The sequence below is a fragment of the Juglans microcarpa x Juglans regia genome, chromosome 2S (genome assembly GCF_004785595.1).
Source record: "Juglans microcarpa x Juglans regia isolate MS1-56 chromosome 2S, Jm3101_v1.0, whole genome shotgun sequence".
Classification (NCBI taxonomy): domain Eukaryota; kingdom Viridiplantae; phylum Streptophyta; class Magnoliopsida; order Fagales; family Juglandaceae; genus Juglans; species Juglans microcarpa x Juglans regia.
In genome coordinates, this window is record NC_054597.1 from 1,079,411 (window position 1) to 1,103,645 (window position 24,235).

Below are 24,235 nucleotides of genomic sequence, written 5' to 3' on the forward strand. Positions count from 1 at the left end.
ATTAGGCCCAAATCCGAATGTCACCCTCTCCGGAATCCCATTAGTAGTTGCATACAAAATCAATACATTTGCCGCGTCATCCTTACACATCCGCCATCAATACATGCGAGCGTGCCCCAACGGGTGTTGTTATCATCAAACATCAATCGCGTTATTACCCCCGCAGGCCGGGTTACCGTTTCTTTACTTTGAATAACAAAACGGAAACTATAAAAACCAACACCTTGTCGAAGATCCACAGCGGCTATTTCTCCGGCAACTTCTTCAACTCCCGGTGAACCCCCCGATTTCCTGTAGTCGCAGGTCCAACCATTGAATCCGATCTTTATGAATCCTATTCTATGATCGCTTCTCGTGATTTTGTTTGAATTAGGGTTTCTCAAGGTTTTTTTTTTATAAAGAATTTCAGACTTTTTTGTGGCTGAAGCCTGAATTTTGTTCGATGAGTTTGATCTTTGTTTGATGATTGATGGTGTTGGGTGATTGGTGATTGGTGATTGAACAGCAGAAATACAAGATGAGCGACGTGTTTGAAGGATACGAACGCCAATACTGCGAGCTCTCCGCGAACCTATCGAGAAAGTGTACGGCAGCTGGTGCTGTCGATGGAGGTATTGGTTAAAATCTCTTTCATTTTCGCAATTAATTTCATTATGTAATTTGTATATGTTTGTATTTTCGTCTTGGGATTATGGGTACGCTTGTTTCTAAGTAATTTTTTTTAACCAAAAATTTATACTTTCTAATTTGTTGAAGAAACAAAGAAAAAAGGGAAAATTGCAAAGTAGGAAATCGATTAGTCAAAAAAAGTTCTTTGTTACGTTCTGTTGATCTGCACGATAGGGTGATCAAAATTTGGATAAGTCGATGTCCCAAAAAAGAAACTTGTTGGCTTTTTTTTAAAATCGATATTTCCGAGTCTGATTTATTTGGATTTTCTTTTTGATTATTTTTGGTGGGTAAGTAAACTTGGATTGGTTTGCTTGGTATGAATCATTGGCAATTCGGCATAATGCCAAGGCTTCCCACCACTTTACACTAGAAAAATGCAAACTGGCGAACCTTCAGATAAGGGTGAATTAGTTTTAATGGCTTCTGGTCCTTTGGTCGTCAAAAATATTAGGGGATTGCATAAGCTCACTCTCCCCTTGATTATCTACTTAGAAATGTGATGGACAAGAATTTTCCCAAGGCCACTAAAAAAAACCTGGTATTTTATATTTATTTAATGTCTTATTGTTTCGCAGAGCAAAAGAAACAGAAAGTTTCTGAGATAAAGTCTGGAATTGATGAAGCGGAATCTTTGGTAACTTCTTGACTCTTTCTTTCTGGGGAAATTTAATGCATTGTCCTGTATTCTCAGCATTGAATTTTATGTTGCTTGTAATTGATTCAGATCCGAAAAATGGATCTTGAGGCAAGAAGTTTGCAACCTAATGTTAAGGCTGCCCTACTTGCTAAGTTGAGGGAATATAAATCAGATCTGAACAATCTGAAAAGTGAGGTCAAAAGAATTGTATCTGGTAACTTAAATGCGACTGCCCGAGATGAGTTGTTGGAATCAGGCATGGCAGATGCACTCACGGTATGTCTAGAAGTGCATAGTTTCCTTCGTTTTCTTGTTCTTTTGAAGTGAGAAGGTGATCAGCTTCCATCTCATTTTGGCACCCTTTTATCATATTAATGATGTTTGCTTTGTCATCTGGATGGTGGCAGCCTAAGTTCTTGGATCCAAGGATACAGGCAGTCCAAGTTTACTGTCCCTAAAACTCATAACTTGTTATGCTTCGGCCAAAATATTTTGTTTTTGATAAGAAGATTTTATTAATAAGCACAATGGCACAACCCAAGTACGCAGGTATTGGTTCCCCCAATATGGTAAACTGAAACTATAGTGTCTCATTATGAGGTCTGATAAGTGGTGAATATTTTCACATTCTTTTTCCTTCTTCCTTGAATTGTGGTTCATTTGACACATGATTGATGCCTATACAATAGGCATCTGCTGATCAGAGAACAAGATTAATGATGTCAACGGAGAGATTAGGCAAATCGGGTGACAGAATTAAGGATAGCAGAAGAACCATGCTTGAAACAGAGGAGCTTGGTGTCTCAATTCTACAGGATTTGCATTCTCAGAGACAGTCTCTCTTGCATGCTCATAACACGGTAATTGTCATCTAAGGCTTTCAATTCAATCTATTCTCTCTAAAATGAGTAGGTTGCCTTTTGGCTCCTCATTTTCTTCAATGATATTTTACTTTTCTGACTTTTCCACCTCAGTAATATTTGAACTGGGAATTTGATTGTGCTTCCTCCGATGTTCTTCACTTCAAAATATTCACATGCCACTACTGGGCATCATTTACATTTCTTTTAGGTGTTATCATTTTTTCCCCTCTCAGTAGTAGTGCCTAGTTTTGAGCTTTTATTTTTTCCGGCCATAATATGAACTTTCAATTTTAAGATAGGTATGGCTATTTCTCTACCTACCAATTGATGAAAATACATGCCAATGTTTCTATCGGATGATTCTCTTTCCGTGCAGCTGCATGGAGTGGATGATAACGTAGGAAAGAGCAAGAGGATTATGACTGCCATGTCTAGGAGGATGAGCAGGAATAAGTTGATCATTGGCTCCATTATTGCAGTTCTTGTCATCGCTATCATCTTGATCTTGTATTTTAAACTTGCTAAATGAGGACATTTTCTCTTGTTTGGCTTCTGGGTGTCCAAGGGATGCCATCTTCACCTTCTACCGTTCTTGGTTCTTGTGAGCTTGCAATTGAGTGCTAAAGTAAAGATACATTGCTGCGCAGTAACAGCAACATGTTGATTTGCTTTTGTTCATTGTTGAATGTGTAATGTGTTCTCTATTTTTTGTCGGATGGAATGTCGGTTCCTCTATTATGATGAGTAAAAATGGAATGGATTATGATTAATCATTACTTAAATAATATGCCCTTATTTCCTTGAAGAAAGTTAATATTGTATCTGTGATGTTTTTGCATCTTTAGAATGTGTCCAATATCTTGCTAGTATTGTTTGTTCATAGTTGATTGTGTTCCATCAAATTCAAGAGAGTGATGATTGAAATTGATATACAGCCCTTTTTCTAGCTTCTGCTTTTAAATGGAAGATAATCTATATAAAAAATAAAATTTAAGATGAGAAACTCAAGACGGATTATTGTATTCTTGATGAAGTGGTGTTCACACTATGTTGTATACAAAATTTTTAATAGATTATTAAATTATACAACTTCATAAAATTCAGCTCAGTTTGCCCACGTTTAAAAAAATTTAACTAACCTTATTGTTTTATTATTTTAATGGTAAGATTTGATTTGTGAAATTAAAAATTAAAAATTTATTTTTAAAATTAAATTATGTCACATAAACAGTTTTAAATGTAAGGAGATTTTTTCCACTCCACAAAGCCCATTGGTCTAGGGCTGTGCAGAAAAGGTTCAGACCCGGTCCATCTGTGATTCGACTCGACCCGACCCGACCCGAGAAAACGGGTTGAAGTAACTTGCAGGTCGAACCTGCTGAAACCGTCTACACCGTTCTCGCTCCGATGAAATGAAGAGCTTCTTTATGCTTTCTTCTTCTTTGAATATGGATGGGGTTTGTGGGTGGTTCTGAATGTGTATGAGAGACCAAAATCTTTCACCGTCGAATCAGCAAACACAGAAACAGAACGAGCACAAAGAGTACCCGAAGAAACGGTGGTTATAGGCGTAAAGCAAACGCTGAATCGGAATCTGACCCGAGGGTCAAGGTCGAGCCGTTGGTCCACCCGGATGTTCCCGTTTCCATGTTCACACTTTACGGGTCACTCGTTGATCCAATCGGGAGAAAAGTCAGAATACGGAACGGTTCACGTTGAGGTTGCAGGTGGAGGTGAGGAAATAGATAATGACCCGAAACTGAGCTAGGCCACGAGTATGGTGTTCTTACCAAGGGAAGGGAGTTCAAGGCGAGATACAGAACAGGCAGGGAAGGGAGTAGCAGAGGGAAAAGTCACAGGAGGATGGAAAAACTAGACCAGATGAGTAAATCGGAGCGGTGGACGTTTTTTACGAGAGCATGGTCGATGAAGCCACCGAAGGTGGCCTCTAATAATGGTGGAGAGGGCACCTCATCTCAACCGGCGGGCGAGGGATCAGTAAGTGACTCGTCGTCATCGAGGGCAAAGGCGTTTTGTTCTGCAGCTGATTTGTAATTTATCCTTCGCGTGCTTCCAATCTCGGGTCGGGTCGGGTCGGTCTAGACCGATTTGGTTTGGTTTGGAGCCGGGTCGGACCCAAACACAAACCAGGTTGGTCAGGTTGCAACCCTACACTGGTCCTTAACCCAATACTCGACTCGAAGGCCACCAAATCCGTGTAAGGGGCAAGACATCTACCAAGAAAAGGAGCTAAGTAGTCGACAAAACAGGTTAGTCTGACAGCCTACGGCTACGTTTAGAACCCAGAAACCTGCACAGAGCATAGCAGGAAATGCGGACAGCCCTTGATCCATTAACATCTGATCATCTACAACCAACAGAAGACATGTGCAAAATCAGGAAACCACGCCGCATTAATAGTGTCACTATTGAGCTACACGCCACATTTATGGTGTCGTCGAAGAAGCCACACCGCATTAAAGAATTCTGACAACAGAAGGAGCACGAACTCATTGAAGACAAAGATGATCTGCACCTCCCCCAACCTACGGTAAAAGTAGCAAGCTCCAAGTACAAGAAAGCTCTCTGATCTCTAGATTCCTTTATTTATTTACAAACTTCTAAAAATACTTACTAATTTTGGCATCGGAGGTTCTTCGGCCCCAAGGCCGCCCTCTCTTAGTTGCACTCTCATTCATCTTTTGCAAGCCCATTTCGAAAGACCTGAGTTACTGGAGCATGGCCCAAAAGTATGTGAAATACGATGTTAACAAGCGGTTTGTGATATAGAGGTCTTATAATAGTATTGCTCTATCCTTAATTTTATAATAAAAATATCGTAAGTACCTAAAAAGATAAATTATGTTTTTAATTCATGTATACATATTCATTATTGATATATGCATATGTGAAATAAAATAATTTATTTTATTAAACTTAATTTACTCAAAAGTAAACTCAGTCTTTCTTCTTATAGCAATTAAACTTCAAAACTTGATTGAATAAATAAATGAGATACTTATAAATATTAAATATAACCCAATAATTCACTTCTCAAAATAATTACGCGTTACTTATACAATTACTACTGCAATTATCATTTCTATCCCTATGCTAAAATTCAAAGCTATTACACCCCTAATTTGAACATGTAAATGGGCAATTGAAATGGGCCCACTTATAATTCTTGAAAAAGTCTACCCAGACTCCGATATGTGGGTCGCAAACCACACTCTTGATATGGCGAACTTGGTTTGAAAGCCATGTCACGGTTCTGAGAAACACGACCCCTCAGTCTCTCTCACCCAGACGAACGAGAGCCCCACCCTCACTCTTCCATCTCTGCGAAGCCACCCCACCCTCACTCTCCCGTCTCTGTGAAGTCCCCCCCTCCCTCATCCACACAAAGCCCCCCACCAAAAGTGAGTCCTCTCGCTCGCTTGCTCTCTCTCTCTCTCTCTCTCTCTCTCTCTCTCTCTCTCTCTAACTCTTAGTTTGTGTAATATATTTGATTGACCTTAGATTCCTGTAGATTTCACTAAGACGATTCAGATCTTAAATAGTCGCCAGATGCATAGTTAATGTAAATGCACATAGATACATTCTTCCTCTGCGTTGTAAAGCTTACTGTATCAAAAGTCCCTTTCACTGGTGATCCTAAGATTCTTAGACTTGTGAGTTTGCTCTGAATCTTTTCTTTACAGTGATTACATTGGCTCGAGAACATTTGGGCGTTTAATTTGTTATTGTCTTGTTTTAGGTTTGATCTTAAAATTAGCAACTATTTTATTAATGAAATTTGTGTTGGATGCCCGCTACCACATAGGTAAGTTTTAATGGGTTGTGTAATTATGAAGAATTTCTCATTTGAAGAAAACAAATAAATGTTAAGGCCTGTGCTCAACTTGCTTTTGTACTTGGTTTTTCTAACTACCAAAATGAAAAAAATAAAAATCTTCTATCTTTGAATTGGTAGTTGATTTATATGGTTTTCCCAATGGATACTCCTATGAACGGGCATTAAGTTGATTACCTAGGCTTGGCTCTAGTGGTATCACAGTGGAATTGGATTAGGGTATTTTGTAGCTTTGGAACTTTTTTATAACATAAGAGAAGAAGAAAGAAGCATGAAGAATGGTGTCATGCCTCTATTTCATTTATGGATTTCCTTGAGCCATTTGTATTTTGCATTTTTAGCTATTGAATCTGTGCACGAGTGGAAGTGAGAGGTAGGAGCTACATTTCCCACCAATGATAATACCATTTGAATATACATAAAATTAGAAAACCTTAAAGTCATTTGCTTTTCATTCCAATTCAGACTTTTTACACTCCATGAATTACGACTTTACTATATGTTTTGCAACTTATTTCTACTATGCATATTGTTGGTTGACAGATTTAGATTTAGAATCAGAGATTACCATTCTACAACTATAGACGGAGAGAAAGTACTTGTAAATAGAAAAACTGAATTGTTAAGAAATGAAGAAGATTTTCAAAAGAGAGAGAAAGAGATTTGGAAAAGGGAGTTGGGACTCCACAACAATCAAGTCGAGCTTCGAAGGCAAGAAGTAGAGCGGTTACGTGTGTATCGAGATCATAGTAAAGCCCCAACTAATTGGGATACATCGACCAGCCAATTGATGACTTTATTATTAGAGGGACTTAGTGTTTGTAAGAGAGACAAATTATTGGGAAATCTGTTGGGTTTTTTTGGGTTGGTGTATTTTGGATTATTTTTCAATGGCTTTTTGGGTCATTGGGGGCTCTCTAATATGGGCTAGATGTTTTCTTGTATATATTCAATGTATTTGGTTACTCTTGTTAATATATAATATTTTTACTTATAAAAAATTATTGGAAAATCTGTTGTTAGTGACTTTATATTGTTGTTGGATGGAATCGTTGAATGCAGTCCTTTAGTGACTTTATTATTTTTAAACACTTTCATGTTAATTAAACTGGATTCATTTTCACTAAAATTAGTAATTTTCTGCAGTCAACCCAACAAGAAGCCAAATACATAACTCAATTCGCTAATTATAATGAATATGATGGTGCTATCTTGTTCAGAAAATATCTGCAATATTTATGCATTTGAATTTTGATCCCTATCCCCCATCAATTATTCTCTGTGGAAACAAAAACTTTGGAGCTAGTACGAAGATAAAAAGCATTAAAATAATCCCACTTGTCTATATTCCAGATGTGCTTGCTCTGTTTTTGAATGTATATATAATACATATAGTAATAACACCACAACAGCAGCCATTGTGCAGATATTTTTTCATAAAATGCATAAATATATTTTTCTGAACAAGAGTGACAGAGTTCATGAGTTCAACAAGTTTCTTTATCAACCAAACAACAGAGTTGCATCAGCTTCCTACAACAGTAGCCAAATGCATCTTCAACTTTCTACAATCATTCTCAAATACATAAATAAAAAAATGCAACTTCAGCTTCCTACAAACTCCCAAATACATAAAGAAATGCATCTTCAGCTTATACAAAAATGTAATACAAAATCACCCAACGGGACATCGTTTTTAGATTCCCAAAATCTGTATATGGACATGTCTGATTACACCAAGCTACCGAAAATAAAATAATTTACCAACGCCTCCAGATATCATATTAAATATTTGTGAATTGTGTATGTACACTTCTAGAACTATTACAATTCCAGAAATACCAGAACTATTACACTTCCAAAAATACCAACACCAACGATACCATATTTTCATATACACACTTCCAGAACTATTACACAAAATACCCAATGTCGCGATTATCAACCTAACAACAAAGCCACCCTCAAAAGTGCTGCAGTTCATGTTTCATAAAGGAAAATTTTGCCATGCATGAAAGAAACACAACTTGAAAATACTGGGTAATAAAGGAAAATGTTGCAGTTCATGTTTTATTGCTGTAAATCTTCTCAGCTCCAATATCAGTGCCAAAGATCACTACTTGAAAGAAACAAAAACTGTCTATATGGAAAATTTCAACCAAAGACAAGAAGTCAGCAAAATTTGGGACTAACAAAGCCACCAAACTCACCAAGAAAACCAGCAACCATCTCAGCCAAAGGCAGTAGCTACCACCCTAGAACCACCTATCCATTATCTCATAAATAGGGTTCATCATTATAGGTAAGGTAGAGAACAAATTCACACACAAACCAAGTTTATAACTTCCAGTATAAATCAACTTTCTTTTCTTATATTACAGAACAAGGCATATGAAATGTTGGAATGATTATAGGCAAATGTTAAGCTTGACACCAATGTCTTTTGAACCCGCATCAAAGTTAAACTGAAGGAACTTTTCTCATGCTTCTATCTTGGACACTCAACCCCGTAAAATGAGGTAGGCAAGGATGAACACACAAGAGGCTTTTTCGAAAACATCTCATACATTTTAAATGCAATGACCGGTCTAGTTTGCCTCACAAAAAAGATTTTCCATGATATATTCAGTTTGAAACTATAGACAGTCACTGCAAAGAAAAAAAAAATCCCACCTCCTTTTTTTAGAACAATGAAAAGTTACCCCCAAATTCTAACAAGCACCTCTATAATAAGTAAAACTAATTTTGTAATTGTTCTTAAGATACTGAAATTGATCATCTTCTACCTTTTTGCTTCTTGGTCTATCCATCCCCACACATGCTACGAAAGCATATCCCATAATTTTACGTTTTATTTTGCTTTCTAGCTGCCAAACTCCATTTATTTCAAATGCATTGTTTCTACTAAACCCATCTAAGCTCAGCAACAAAGAGAATAAGGGATTTTTACATCTGTAATTAAAGCGTTTCCAGTTAAAACTTTTCGATGAGAACAAACCGAACAAAGTATACAAAAAAATATTATAAAAAAATGAGAATAAGATTCAGAAACGGAAGAAAATAATTCGCACTATATCTTAGCACCATGGCCTGGGAAAAACTTGTTTATTCTAGAAGCTATAACATACCTTCAAGTAACACTTCGATTCTCAAAATAGGTTATATAAGCTATTCAGAAATTGGTATGTGTGCTATAGACAATACGATTGTAATGCTTAGTTGAAATTGTGAAACCAGTGAAATGGAAATGATACCGTAAATGATCAGGAAACATGGATCTGCCACCCACTTGATAAAATAGGAAAAAAATCCCAATTATTAATTGGGTATACAACATCAACAACCCAAATACTTTATAAAACACAAATAAAACAAACACAAAATCTCAGATCCATTCAACACAAAAACACACAATATGAGTAATGCTAGAAATTAAGAGATGGAATGAAAACACAAAAATAAATACCATTTTCTTTTATTTCTTACCCTTATCGGTGGAGCCAGACGACGATGGATGTCGGCAGCAAGAATGCCAGTGGAGGATTGAAGCTGCGCGAAAATGGTGAACCGGAGAAGTTTCAAACTTTTGTTAGCCTTGACAGCAGACCCACACGAATCACGATGCCAAAGTGATGGAGCCACATGGTGTGAGCGGAGGGTGAGGTCGGCAAAAGGAGGACGAGCTGGGGGAATGAAGGAGAGAACGCGGGGAGAGAAGTGCGGGGGGAGGGTCTGAAACACACGTTTAAGTTTTTGGAAAAAAAATAAAGCCACATAGGCTGCTGTGTAGACGTTGACGTCGTTGAGTGAACAGTGAGGTTGTGTAACTCATAATTTTTTTTTAACATATAATTATAAAATATATAAACGGAACGTAATTACTTTAAAAAAAATTAATTTATTATTAAAAAATTAATTTTTTTTATATAAATTTTATTTTTTATTTATATTTTTCAAAACGAGTTCGCCACGATTATATTATAATTGACGGTCGCAAATAGTTACGATCAAATTGGTTACACAATTCTCAGGCAGCCTGTCGGCTGTCACACTCACTCGCACTAAATAGTTAGCCACGTGTCCACACGATTAAATTGGTTACGAGCTTTTCAAACGGCGCCTTTTTCTTTGTCGCCATCACCATAAACGCGAGTCGCGACCTCTTCATTCCTTCATCTTCATTTATTCGCTAAAAAACAAGGTCAAAACAGCATACTCCCGGAAAACGATGACGCATTACTCTCGTGGCCGCGCAGACGAGGTCGATGACTTCGACGAATACGATCCTACTCCGTACGGAGGCGGCTATGACATCGTGCTCACATACGGTCGTCCTCTCCCGCCATCCAATGAGACCTGCTACCATCTCTCCTCGTCCTCGCCGTCCGATGACTTCGACTACGGTCGGCCCCAGTACTCCTCGTACGCAGAGCCGTCTGCCTATCGCGACGAGGCCCTCGAGACAGAGTACAGCAGCTACGCCCGCCCCAAGCCCCGGCCCGCACTCTCTCCACCTGGAGGGGGACAGTTTGGAGGAGGTGGTTACGGGTTCCCTTCCCCTGGGGTGAACAAGCCCGGACATGGTGTACCCGATTACGGGTCGGAGAGACCAGGATCGCAATACGGATCAGGGTATGACCGAAAGAGCGAGTACGGGCAGCCCGAATCGGAGTACGGGCGGAAGAGCGAGTATGCACAGGCCGAATCGGCATATGGATCAGGGCACGGCCGCAAGAACGAGCACGAGCAGCATCCTGGATCTGGATACGGCCGGCAGAGTGGGAACAATCAGCAACCCGAATCGGAGTACCGGCGGAAGAGCGAGTACGATCAGGTCGAATCTGGATACGGATCAGGGTATGGCCAGAAGAACAAGTACGAGCAACATCCCGAATCGGAATATGGTTCCGGTTACGGGCGGAAGAGTGAGTATGAGAAGCCACATTCACCGGAATACGGATCCGGGTATGGCCGAAAGACCGATTATGAGACTCACGAGTCAGAGGACGGATCAGGTTATGGGAGGAAGCCCGAGTATGAGGCGCCCCTGTCTGAGTACGGATCAGGGTATGGGCGGAAACAGGTTCATGAGCAACAGGGTGGTGGTGGGTATGGGTATGGAGGGAGGAGTGAGAGGCCGAGGGATGATCCGCCTCGGAGGCCGAGTTATGGGCGGTCCGGGGAGGAGAGCTATGAGAGGCGTGATGATGATGATGATGATAGTGGCGAGAGGCGCAAGCATGGATACGGTGAAGAGAGCTATGGGCGCAAGAAATACGTGAGCATCTCTTTTCTTTTTTTTTTTTTGCGTAGAGCATCTCTGTTCTTCAATTAACGTTTCTTTATGATATGTTTACATCCAACCATAGTGTTTGATGCCTGATATGATACCTGGTACGTCAATTCCACTATCACTTTTATTTTTGGATTATTTTCCCGTTATATGTTAGTTTTATGAAAAATTCTAACATAAGCCTCACATCCTGCATATTTTATATGTCATTTTATTTTTTTATCCATGTAATGAAAATGATTAGAGACATGTTTGTAAGTAAAATTGGATAAAAAGATAAAATGACATGTTTTTAAGTGGGTGTGTAGGGAGTGAGGCTTATGGGTAGCACTACTCTAGTTTTATATGATATTAGTTTCAGATTTACATTTTTTTATGATGTCTGAGATTTGCAAATATGCATGGTAATAATTATGGAGCTGTAGCTGCAACTCAATTTAATTCTCACAACTTTTTTACCACAGCCTTTGGTTATAAAATTACAGTTGACGTCTCATTCTTACTTGAGCTAACTCTGTGTAGGCCGAGAACGATTAAATTTAGATGGTCAGATCATGTGCAATTGAGATAAACGATGTGTTCATCATCCTCGTGTAGTGATTCTAATATCGAGTTCAGATTTTTATCATGGAGAAGTTGGGGTAGATTTCTAGGGGTGCTTAGCATATCATAGCTAGTTCCTTGTGCGCACAAATGAGTATGGGACGGGACTTTCTGCTTCTTTGAGACTGAGTTGCTAAATGTTTTGTTCATCCTCAAAACACAAGCAGCCATAGAACCAATTTTTTAAATAACAATAATTTCCAGTTTTTGGGGTGGTAACTTGAAGTATCGAACATGGAACAGTCCTAAGACTGTACGTATACCTACTTTATTTTAACCTTTGAAATGCGGGGAAATAACTTCAGCTATCTTACCCAGACAATAAATTGATCATTGTCCTTGAGAATATACTCGTTAAATATTTTCAATGGAACCAATGAAACCCGTATGAAACTCAACTAGTTGATAGTGTTATTTACAATTTTAGATGCGTTGGTACATATAAATCATGGGCGCACGTGTTTGTCATCAGCTACAAATATAACCACTCCAATTTTTTTTATTCCATTAATTTGTAAAGCAATTTGGTTTTTGACAGGGAGATGATGGCTCTGATGATGATGATGATGAGAAGAAGAAGAAGCACCACGGTTATAAGCATCAACATCACCACCACCGCAAGAGCGATGATGATGAGTGATTGGAATGCATTCGGGTTGGTTTGTGAATGGGATTCATGCCATAATTAGCTACTAAATAATGGGTTGAGGCATGAGTAATCTTGAATCTTTTAAAGTAGTATTGTACTGATGGAGTATTCCATACTCTTTACATATTTAGCTCTATAAACTCGATTTTGTTTTAGTGTGCGTGATTCTAAATAAAATCCCAGATAATATTTGGGCTGGTGTGTTTGTTCATCTTTATTTTGTTCAGATTGTTCATGCCATTGGAATCAATGACATGTTTTTAGGTCTAAGTTTGACAGATTTGATCGGTAGAAAACATCCCATTTTAGAAAGTGGAACAAGAGAAATAGGCAGATGGAGGAAAAGGTCAAGGTTTTCCAATCACAAATTACATTCTAACGATACTTTACATTTGAAGAATAATGTTCAATGCCAAGTGGAAGAGCTTCTCTCTCCCTCCCTCCCTCCCTCCCTCCCCTTTTTAAAAATCAAAAGTGACATTTTAGGGGTTTGTTGTTCCTAACCAAATTGAATTTTATGTCAGCAGTTATGTTGATTGTTCTGGAACTTCTTTTTTTCCTCTAAAATTTCCTCTCCACCCACCATCAGCCCAACTGCCCAAGAAAATGTCTAATGAGAAAGATGCTTTGGTGTTCTAGTATCATGTGACCATATGTTGAGATAGAGAGGAGATTAAGGGCCAAGTTGGGACTTTCTGTTCAGTGCCCAATTTGAATTGGAAAGTACTGTCATTATGTCATTGTTGGAAAATATAAAGTTTATTATTGCCTGTTAGCCTTTTTTAACCAAAATATTATAATTGAAAATCAACCAAGGTACAAAAGAAGGGGACGTGGCGTCCCAACAATTATTCGAAAATAGTCAGTATAATGCGTGACAACGGAAAAAAAAAAAAAAAAGAAAAGAAAAGAAAAAAAAAGGGTAGAACCACCAGTTTCTTGTTTTACATGACAAGCACCGGAGTTATTTCATCTTGTTCTGCAGCCAGTCAGTATTGGTAAGCCAACATGAAATTGGTGGTCCCTATACTTCACAGCTTTTCAATTCCCAGCATCAGAGATCATGTATGGGTCTGTCTTACGATCCAACGTCGACTAAATATAAAATTGATTTTTATAAGTTTTTAGACGCTTTTTCTTTTGTAAGCTGGTTTTTAAGGATGAATTCTACCTAATGGATTCGTAACAATATGTGGGATGGGCAAGTATCTGCTGGGTGGCGTGGGAAATATAACCATTTAGGGGGATAACGCATACAATTGACACAAACCCAAAGATCATAACAAGTCATATTTTGTTCATTTTTAAAGAAATATTCTACAAAACTATGAATGGCATCAACTTCGATAAAGAATAGAGGGACTACTCGCCGAGAATTGTTTAAAAACTACTTTGTAAGAAGTACGAATAGTCCAACCAATGAATTGGTGATAATATATAGCCCATGAGACATTAATAATAAAGAAAAGAACAGAAATTGGTTGTTAAATTAGATCTAGAGGAGCTTCTTTCTCTCAAAGAATGTCTTCAGATGCCATAGCTGCAAACCGGCTACTGACAAGCAAACCACAAGCGAGAGGAAACTAAAAGTAGCCATCTTAGAGTTGGTTGCTCTATTAAGTAGTTGCATTTCTTCCTCCCTAGATCACCAAAAAAAAAAAAAAATAAGAATACATGATCAGATATAAACTGGAAGGGAATGGTGCCCCTCAGCATAAACAAACCAGAGCACAGAAGTTTGTTTGGATACAAACTCTTAAGGTAAATGGTTGTTCAAATCCAAGGTCTTGGTATAAATGGTTTTACAAAGTTGAAAATCATTTCCTATTAGAAATTTGGCAAATTAATTCTTCCGCACTTTTCACTTTTCTCTACAAGCAAGAAAAAGGTTGGAGTAACGTGTTTGTATCTAGAGTACAACCGATTCTTGGACACTAGCAAATAGGCAGGATTTTGAGATTTGTAGTTCCAGACACATACATGCGTGGAACATGAATTTGCAGAAACAATGGCATTAAGTACAAACTTTTCCAATAAGCATCTCTTCCCCAAAAGCAAATACATCAATCGAGCAAGGTGTTAAAGTTAAGTCAATTGAATGCATGATGTCATTGAAGTTTTCATTCACAAAAATCAATTAGTATTCGTACCTCTCACGAAGATAAAATATCTCATCGTGAATGGATATGACAGTTGCATGCAATTTCTTCAACTCAAGTTCCATCACCTAGCACAATATGAGATAATGCATCAGTAGACCATGTGAAGCATGCATTTTTGCTAATTGCTTGGACTCTTCATATAAAAACAAAAATCATCACCAAACTGAAGAATCAAAACATTAAGATAACAACAGGAATAGGAGCTACTAATATCCATCATAATATAAGATTAATCCTGCAAAATAACTACTGTAACTGGTTTGGAAAATTTCAAATAATAATGGGCTTTGGATACTGAGCCAGAAAAGAATTCATCCGATTGGAATGAATGAGATGATTTAATTGACTATTTCATGCATATTCCTAATCTGATGCTAAACTGTGACAATATTTCATGATTGCTGAAATCTGATGAGATTCTTCAACAACCATTCGCACCAGAAGCAGGAAAACAAAATAAGATCACGATATGCGAGAACAAAGCTGTAGATCAGAGGAATGCCTTCTTAAGTAAACTCCCTGAAGAGCAGTACTATTTTTCAGAAGTTATGGATTGTACATGATACAAGACATGATAGACTAAGGTCATGCTTGGTAGGTGGAATAGGAATACCCACTCCTAAAGGTATAGGAACGGGCATTCCTCTTCTTTTGTTTGGCAATAACACATGATGTTCCCATTAAAATTATATCAAAATACCTAAAACGCCCGAGCACCAAATTTTTTTATACTTAGGAACTTGAGTATCTTAAATGAAAACAAGTGAATCCTAAGAGGCTGTAGTTGTTGTAAACTTCCCAGCACCAACTTCTGATATACATTGTCACCATCATCCAGTATTGTAGCCACAACTTGCCTATGCAAGCTAGTGGTAATTTTCCAGAAGCTTCATTCACCAAGCTTTTCCCCAGACTCAGGAACAGAACCAGAGATCTGCATCAGCTGACTACCTTGTGAATTGACATGTAATTATCATAGAAGAGGCCACAAAATTGAAACATAAGTTTAAGAACTGGAGATTTGATAAATTATTAAGTCCAAATTGACAACACTCTCCACATCCAAGAAAAAAATTATGCAGCAGTAACACGATAGTAAGTTAGAAACCAACAAGATAGCAAGTCTTTAAATTCCAACTCATCTCATATGACACCAAAGGCGAATGAAAACCCGGTAAGAAATGAAATAACAATACTTACTTCAATCTGCCCTTTCTTAGCAACGTTGGACCAGTCTGTCGCAGCAACACCAGTTCTCCAATCAAAATCAACCCCCACTGTCACTGGGCGCTTATGATCAGGCGCCCAAAAACAAGCTGTATAATCACCAGGCTCAGCCCCAGTAAACGCAAAATTACCCGCTTCCACGTGATCCCCATGGTGGTACTTAACACCACGAGGCGAATTGACCTAATAAAAACCCCGATCGCTACCACGTAAATCCTCCAAAATCAAGCCCAAAAATCCACAAATTACAAAACAAAAAACTGATGCTTAAAAAAAATCCAAAATTTAGAACAGAGACTCATAAGCTTCTGATTTGAATTTAATCATTGCTTAATTTAGTCCAAATACCGCCTCTAACCAAGTACTGAACCTTGTTTTTACAGCAAGTATCTTTGCTCCAAGTTTTTTTTTTTGGTGGGGGTGGGGGCGGGCTCCACTAATAGTAATTTGAGAAAATACTCTTACCATTTTCTTTGTGCATTAGATATGTATGGATAACCATTTTCAAGGTTTGAATTTTGCATTAATCTCCCAAAAATGCCAGCGTATGCATCGAACACATGCAGAGAGATGGAAAATTGGCAGATACGGACATATTAGCAGAGGCCCAGTTCAAAATACAAAAAATGAAAAAACTTGAGGAAAAATGGGGTGGGGTGGGGTGGGGTTTGGCCCGTTTGGGGCATGCAAAAATGATGTGCACACGGATGCCCGTGCGCTTAGCGGTGCTGATCCTGGGCATTACCCTGACGGTGATCTTGTGGGAATCAGGGACAGGAAAGCCTTCGTTGGGATTGACGACGCTGTACTTGCCCACGCTCATTGCCTTGCTCTTAATGTCCTCCGATATGCATTTTGTGGCGCCCGATCGGAGGTCGAAACGCATGGAGCACGCAGACATTGGGAATATGACTAGCCCTATGGTTACAATTAGATGCAGATTCATTATAAAACCAGACATTTCGTTTGGCAGAAAATTAAGGAGAAATTTGGCGAAGAATTCCGACGTTGGGTGAAAAAAAGCAAAGCTTGCTTCTGGGAGTAAGTACTGGGATCTAACGCTGTGTTCATTTAACGTCACTATGAGCAAATCAACGACCGGTTTAAGGCGAAGGCCGTGCTAAAAAAAAGTACGTTCACTAAAATTACTTGTATTATTAATTTTTACGAGCGCCAATCAAATCTCATAGCTTGTTTGGATAGAGGTAGGATTTCATTTTATTTTACTATTATAATTTTTTTAAATTTTTATATAAAATATAATAAATAATTTAATTTTTTCAAATTTTAAAATTATAATAATATTAAAAAATAATATTTTATTCGACTCATCTAAAACTATCTCATCTCATCTCATTATTCAAATAAGTTATACTAATCAATTTTACAGCACGTACGATATGTAATCAAATCTTTAGAGTAATCAATTTTAATGATGTTGAAGCGTCATGCATTCTTTTAATTTTCCATATTTGTTCGTTTAAACCGTAAACATTTTTGTATGTTTAGGGAAAGAGATAAATAAATCACTTTCAGCAAGAATACTAGTCTTGATGAACAGAGAATGATTGACGCGTTATGGGTAGTTCACGAAGCCACAAGTCATTAAAAATATTTATGCCTACCAGCTTTGATTGGTATATCAAAGCTATAATATTTCAAAAGCATCATGCATTAAAGAAAGTTTGGCATAAATTACAAAGTTGGAAGGAAAAGTTGTTATCTGAAACAGATCGTGAAATATCGATTAAGATGGTAATGCAGGTTATTCCTAATTAATGCCATGAGTTGTTTTAAACTATCAAAACAATTGTGTAGAGAGCTTGAGAGTTTAATGGTGGGGACAAAGGAGATGAACGGAGAATTCATTAGGATGTTGGAAGAGGTTATCTAGGTCAAAACACATGGGCAGAATGGTGTTCAAAAGTTTGGAAGATTTTAATTTAGCCTTTACTAGCAAAGCATGGGTGGAGAATTTTATTCAATTGTGAGTCTCTTTGTTCCAAAGTTTTTGGAGCAAAATATTTTCTAAATACTGATTTCTTACCATCTTCTTTGGATCAAAGCCTTCATATGTTTGGAAAAGTATACATTCAACAATACCCATCTTGCATGAAAGTATGAAAGTATCAAGGTTGTAATTAACGATCCGAAATGATAGCATGCATTCACACTGCTATTTCCAATGCTGCTACTGCTTGATCTTCTTCTTCTTCATCTGGGTGGCGATCCAATGTTGACATGGTTTTTATGCTAGATTGACGTACGTACTGTTGGCAAGGGCTCGTTTGAATGTTGAGTTGTAGTGAGTTGAGATGATGAAGTTAGTTTTGTGAGACTCATCTAAGATGAATTTAGATGTGTCTGGATGTTAAAATGAGTTTAAATGTATTTATGAAAAGTTAAAAAAAGTTGTGGATCCCGCATGTAAAGAGGTTTTGAGTTGAAAAAGATTGTGAGTCCCACATGTAAAAAAAATTTTGAGTTTAGTGATTTGGAAGTTAAGTGTTTGGATGTTAGACTCAGTTTAAAATTAAACTGAATTGAATTGATCTTAATTTAGTCCAAATTCCAAAACTGGACCTATTTCAAGAAAAAGCTCGAGAAAGGAACATGCATGTCCAAGCGTGAAAACATGATCACCAGATCACTTGAAGTTCATCAAGATTAGACTAGTCTCGTATCAATACGAGAGGAATATGGCCAATTGGTATGGTACCTAATTATATTTGAAGTCAAAAGTACTCAATATTTGAAATGAAAAATTGACAGAAGGTTCCATGCACTGGGTAGGAATATTTTAGAATTATGAAGTTGATGTCCGTAATGATCATCATGTCGACCACATATAATATTGATACGATACGAACATTTCCAAAGTCAAACTAAAATTTATAAAGACTATTGCAATGGAGAAAGCCAATAATGTAGATTGCTTCTAAGTTGAAACAATATCAAACTTCCACGCAGCTGGAACCATGCATGCATACAAACAAAATGAACTCGCTGTCGATGATTCTCTCGCTGATTTCTTTTAAATTCTATATTTTTTTTTGTAGTGGTTAGCTACTAACAATAGAGATGAATGGCCACTTATTACTAGTTATTAGGAAAACAGTGACAGATGAACAACCCTTACTTACAATATACCTAATTTAATTCAGCGCAATGAATAAGCGGGACAATTAATTTGACTTTCTCTGTTTTTATCTTTTTCTTTTCTTCTCCCGTTCCATGCAATCATCTCTCTCTCTCTCTCTCTCGGTTAATAATTGATGCAAGTGGATAATACTCCGGCCAGGCTCAAAAGTAAAATACAATCATCTGCTACAATCTTAATATAAGAAGCATGCACGTCAATGCATATATATGTGTGTGTGTATATACTATAATCTGCAAAAGCTGATTTTTTTTTTTTTTTTTTCGAAAGAAGATGAAGTTCGGAAAAGAATTCGCGGCACAGATGGTGCAGGAATGGCGTGACGCGTACATGGACTACAACAGTCTGAAAACAGTGTTGAAAGATATCGTGCGGATCAGACAAAGAAGCGTATCAACGCCAGTCATGGCCGCATCGACCTCAAAAAGTTCTTTGAAAAGAAAGGTTTCCCTCTACAGAGCTTTTAGCGGGCTAACAAGCCGGCACAGAAGCTCTCCGAGAAAGAATGAGGATGAAGTAATTCTTGTTCATGCAGTGGAGCAGCAGGAGGGCGCAGATGGGCACTACCAAACCATGTTCCTCATGTCTTCCGACACCGGCGGAGAGTACGAGCTTGTTTTCTTCAGGAGGCTTGATGATGAGTTCAATAAGGTCTTGAACTTCTACAAAATGAAGGTGCAGGAAGTTATGGACGAGGCAAATGAATTGACTAAGCAGATGGATGCTTTGATTGCTGTTCGCATAAATGTGGATAAACCGATGGTAAAATTTCATTTTCATGGAGCTGATTTGGAAAATCTTGCAAGCAATGAGAGAAAACCTGGACGGCAGCATATGGATGTGATTCAAGAAATTGAGATGAGCGCTGAAGGAAATTTGGAAGAGCAAAACCAAAACGAGATTTTCGAGAATTCTGGAGACAATTATAGGAAGGGCAAGGGACAAAAGGTTTCCATCCAAGGATCGAGGCCAACATCATTAGATATATTGGATCATGTACAGATCAATAATGTCCCCCCCGAAACTCCAGTATCTACTTTGAAAGGCATTCTCATGAGTACGAATTCCGCCACGTCCTTCGGCAAGAAAGAGCTTAGGAAAGCAGAGGAACTAATGACACAGGCTTTTACTGAATTCTATCGAAAGCTGCAAATTCTGAAGAGCTACTGGTAACACGGTGTTCTTCAATAATCATGTGATTAAAAACAAAGTCATTTTCTTATCTACGATCTTTGCGGATGGAGTTTACCTGAACCTAGTTTTAATCATGAATGTAACAGCTTTTTGAATCTATTGGCGTTTTCAAAGATCATGAAGAAGTATGACAAGGTCAAAAAGTTTCTGTTTCTATTTTCATCAATCAGATACTACAAGGTTTTTATTCTGATAGACTGGCTTCACTACCACAGATCACTTCAAGAAATGCATCGAAGACTTATATGGCGATGGTGGACAAATCTTATCTCGGTAACTCGGATGAGGTTAGTTATTATAGATCAGGAAATAATTCAGCTTATGCTACTCTGAGCGGATTCTAAATGAACAGTTTCCTTCTTTTCCATCTCGTGCCCCCGCAGATTACTAGGCTCATGGAAAGGGTAGAGGCAACCTTCATTAAGCACTTTGCAAATGGAAATCATAGAAAAGGAATGAAGATTTTAAGGCCAAAAGCCAGAAGGGAGAGACATCGGATTACGTTTTCCTTGGGTGAGATGAGGCAAAGTTCCTAAGCTGTTCAATGGCCTCGGAACATTGTTTTCCAAACTAATTTTCAAATGAAATAGTAAAGATTAGCCATCATCTATGCTCATCATACATCAATCTACTTAAATGTTGTAAATAAATCTTCAGGTTTCTTCTCTGGCTGCTCACTTGCACTTGTAGTAGCCACCGTTGTGCTTATACATGCAAGAAATCTCCTGAAAAGCCAAGGGCGTACTCAGTATATGGATAACATGTTTCCTCTTTACAGGTAACAGTTCCTGGTGTTGGGACAAACCATTTAATACTTATCTCCTATAAACTTAGTGCATGCTCATATTATAATCTGTAATAATGTTTGTGCCCGTGTTTGCAGCTTGTTCGGGTTCATTGTCCTGCATATGCTTATGTACTCTGCAAACATATACTTTTGGAGGCGTTACAGAGTCAATTATTCGTTTATTTTCGGCTTCAAGCAAGGAACAGAATTGGGTTACAGACAAGTCTGTCTTCTCAGTTCAGTTCTTGCTGTACTTGCATTGGTTGGCGTCATTTCAAATTTAGATATGGAGATGGACGAAAGAACAAGAAGCTTCGGAGCCTTAACTGAACTAGTCCCTTTGGGATTACTTACTGTAAACTTTACTGCACAATCTCTTCAGAAAAGCATTTCACATAAACAAAATTCCCCAGATCATGGGTATGAACCATTTGATCCTTTTAAGTAATGCAGGTTGTGGTTCTCATAATATTCTGTCCCTTCAACATCATATACCGTTCAAGTCGCTTCATCCTAATCCAATCAGCGTTTCATTGTCTTTGTGCTCCTCTGTACAAGGTACGGTGGGAATAATTAGAATTTGTAACAGCGATACCAATCGTTTACACCGACATGTAAACACGAGTTTAATTAATGTTCTTATCTTTTCTCCACCGTAGGTTACCCTCCAAGACTTTTTCTTGGCAGACCAGCTAACTAGCCAGGTTAGATATCATGCTTACGTTAGCACATTAATTATTGATACTCGTCAATGGTCACGCTTTTGCGTAACTTTATACAATTAGGAAAGCTGAAAGTCTTTACAACTTTAAAAGAGAATTAGTGAGATATATTATTTTTCATTTAAGAACTTCAACTTAATTATATTATAAATTTAGCCTAAAATTATGATGAGGGTGTGGATGACACGATTTCAAAGGAACAGATCGAACTTCACTCTTCCAAAATATATAATATTACTACGTAATCCTAGCAAAAAGAGGAATCTCGGAACTGTCTCTATTGCAAGCATCGATTAACACTATGAGTCTATGATATAATTTCAGGTGCAGGCTTTCAGAAGTCTTGAATTCTATGTTTGTTATTATGGTTGGGGTGACTTCAAAATAAGATCAAACAAGTGCCAAGGAAGTGGTGTTTATAACAGTTTTTATTTCGTTGTAGCAATAGTTCCATACTGGATGCGTTTCCTGCAGGTATTTAGTTTCCGTTGATATGTTGAATATACATGTTTTTACGCATGCGGCTACAGTTTTTGCTCACAACAGTCTAATGTTTTAGAGCCTTCGACGCTTGATAGAGGAGAAAGATGCAATGCATGGGTATAATGGACTGAAATACTTCTCAATACTTGTAGCAGTTGCCATGAGGACAACTCATGATCTACAAAAGGGGATGATTTGGAAGATAATGGCTGCAGTGAGTTCAGGTGTTGCAACCATCATTGCTACATATTGGGACATTGTCATAGATTGGGGTCTTTTGAGAAGGGATTCCAAAAACCCATGGCTGAGAGATAAACTCCTTGTATCGAACAGAAGTGTTTACTTTGTAGCAATGGTAAGAATATATATACTGTTCATCGTCATTGCATTTTCACAGCTGCTCTAGGAGGAAGAGTGATCATAGTACTTCAGTCTTCTTTGTTTACTGAAATTAAGCCATGGCTAATTAACGTCAGTTAATTGCAGGCATTGAATGTTGTACTGAGACTTGCTTGGATGCAGTCAGTATTAGGGTTTAGGGACGCACCTTTCCTGCATAGACAAGCGTTAATTGCAATAGTTGCCTGCTTGGAGATCATTCGACGTGGAATTTGGAATTTCTTCAGGTATGTTATATATATATAATACTTATTCATTTGTAGTATTCAATCCCCAAACTAATATATACATGTACATGATCAATATCAGAGATTAGCAGTGCATATACAATGCATATGTGCTTTTATATGTATGTGTTTCCACGTGTCATATGTGGTGATATACATACACTTGTGTAACTCAGAAGCCATTGATTCTGGGTGAAAAGCAGTACTACTTCAGAGAACTAATAATATATAATGCAGTGGTAGGTGAACTTAGTGGTGAAGATATGAAGCCAACCACCATGAATAAACTCGTGATCAAATATAATTAATTAAGGCCTCAAGAGTCAAAACTCCCCTCATACGCTAATGTTTAATGTTCAACTGATCAGATTGGAGAATGAACACTTGAACAATGTTGGGAAGTATCGAGCATTTAAGTCAGTGCCCCTACCTTTTCACCATGACAACGATGAAGACAGGAACATATAGGCATGTACAACTCGGAAGAGAGCCAAAAAATGGTGGTTGATTGATGGCTATCACCATTCATATACAGTTATTTGTTTTTAGTTTTTTTTAGTTGAAATGCATGTCTGCTTTTAACTGAAGGTAGACAAGGACATAAGGTATTTATTTGATCTTGGTTTTGCTTAACGTTTTTAATTTTATCTGTATTATCTATAGTTTGAGTGAAATTGAAATGTGTACATAGAGAGAGAGAGAGAGAGAGTAGTAGTAATAGACTCTGATGTGAACCCAAAGAAGTGGGTTTGACGACAATGTGCAGAGCTTAGTACTCTACAATTCTCAAGACTCAAAATACCAAGCATGCTGCTTTAGATAAGCACATCGAACCATTCCACCAGACCCTATTGATGTAAAGACCACGAAACTAGCAATTATGATGGATGATGACTAGTGACAACCACCTTTCTCTTTCACCAATAGTCACTTGAAATTGCTTGGGTAGAGAGAGAGAAAGAGAACAAAAACAGGAGAGCCAATTGAAACTATTTGAAAAGGAATTCGAGTGGAAGTTGAAAATGCATGCTTTACGACCACCATGTTTGTTCTCCCAAACTACCCTAGCCGTATTCTTTGAAATAGCTTTGGGATCAAACGTCCAAAATCCAGCACAGAACCTGAGACACAGAGAGAGGAGATTTGTGTGGGACCTGTTCTGCTTTCCTGCGCAGGCCAGGGCGTTTTAAGTTCATGATGGACCCCACAAGAACAGTGGGGCAACGATAAACAGACTGTAAATTTTAGAGCCTTGGAGAACCTGCACCAATTACACCATGTCCGACATCATAGAGAATGAT

The 24,235-nt window shown here is 37.9% G+C and overlaps 4 protein-coding genes across 6 annotated transcripts; 3 read left to right on the top strand and 1 right to left on the bottom strand.

Moving 5' to 3' along the window:
* The first annotated feature begins 91 nt into the window (after positions 1-91).
* On the top strand, positions 92-2,946 carry LOC121252628 (vesicle transport v-SNARE 13-like). 2 transcript variants are annotated; one of them, XM_041152352.1, is made up of 6 exons: positions 92-303; positions 506-611; positions 1,248-1,306; positions 1,397-1,585; positions 1,999-2,169; positions 2,549-2,946. In XM_041152352.1, exons 2-6 carry the CDS (start codon positions 518-520, stop codon positions 2,699-2,701), a joined length of 666 nt encoding a protein of 221 aa, XP_041008286.1. In that variant the 5' UTR covers positions 92-303; positions 506-517; the 3' UTR covers positions 2,702-2,946. The 2 variants fall into 2 exon arrangements, with proteins under 2 accessions (XP_041008286.1, XP_041008287.1); XM_041152353.1 differs by having other exon boundaries at positions 509-611.
* Positions 2,947-10,058: 7,112 nt separating this feature from the next.
* On the top strand, positions 10,059-12,771 carry LOC121252629 (uncharacterized protein At5g39570-like). Its single transcript, XM_041152354.1, has 2 exons — positions 10,059-11,306; positions 12,463-12,771. Exons 1-2 carry the CDS (start codon positions 10,257-10,259, stop codon positions 12,562-12,564), a joined length of 1,152 nt encoding a protein of 383 aa, XP_041008288.1. The 5' UTR covers positions 10,059-10,256; the 3' UTR covers positions 12,565-12,771.
* Positions 12,772-13,949: 1,178 nt separating this feature from the next.
* LOC121252630 (transmembrane emp24 domain-containing protein p24delta9-like) lies at positions 13,950-17,046 on the bottom strand. Of its 2 annotated transcripts, XM_041152355.1 has the most exons (5): positions 16,708-17,046; positions 16,428-16,433; positions 15,936-16,145; positions 14,724-14,800; positions 13,950-14,213 (listed from the first exon to the last, which is right to left on the bottom strand). In XM_041152355.1, exons 1-5 carry the CDS (start codon positions 16,921-16,923, stop codon positions 14,069-14,071), a joined length of 654 nt encoding a protein of 217 aa, XP_041008289.1. In that variant the 5' UTR covers positions 16,924-17,046; the 3' UTR covers positions 13,950-14,068. The 2 variants fall into 2 exon arrangements, with proteins under 2 accessions (XP_041008289.1, XP_041008290.1); XM_041152356.1 differs by lacking the exon at positions 16,428-16,433 and having other exon boundaries at positions 16,708-17,044.
* A 2,164-nt stretch (positions 17,047-19,210) lies between these two features.
* LOC121252631 (phosphate transporter PHO1 homolog 9-like) lies at positions 19,211-23,596 on the top strand. The gene is made up of 12 exons (XM_041152357.1): positions 19,211-20,291; positions 20,403-20,451; positions 20,532-20,603; positions 20,700-20,829; positions 20,974-21,094; positions 21,200-21,458; positions 21,557-21,661; positions 21,763-21,807; positions 22,150-22,299; positions 22,385-22,663; positions 22,795-22,934; positions 23,303-23,596. Exons 1-12 carry the CDS (start codon positions 19,396-19,398, stop codon positions 23,400-23,402), a joined length of 2,346 nt encoding a protein of 781 aa, XP_041008291.1. The 5' UTR covers positions 19,211-19,395; the 3' UTR covers positions 23,403-23,596.
* Positions 23,597-24,235: the final 639 nt, after the last annotated feature.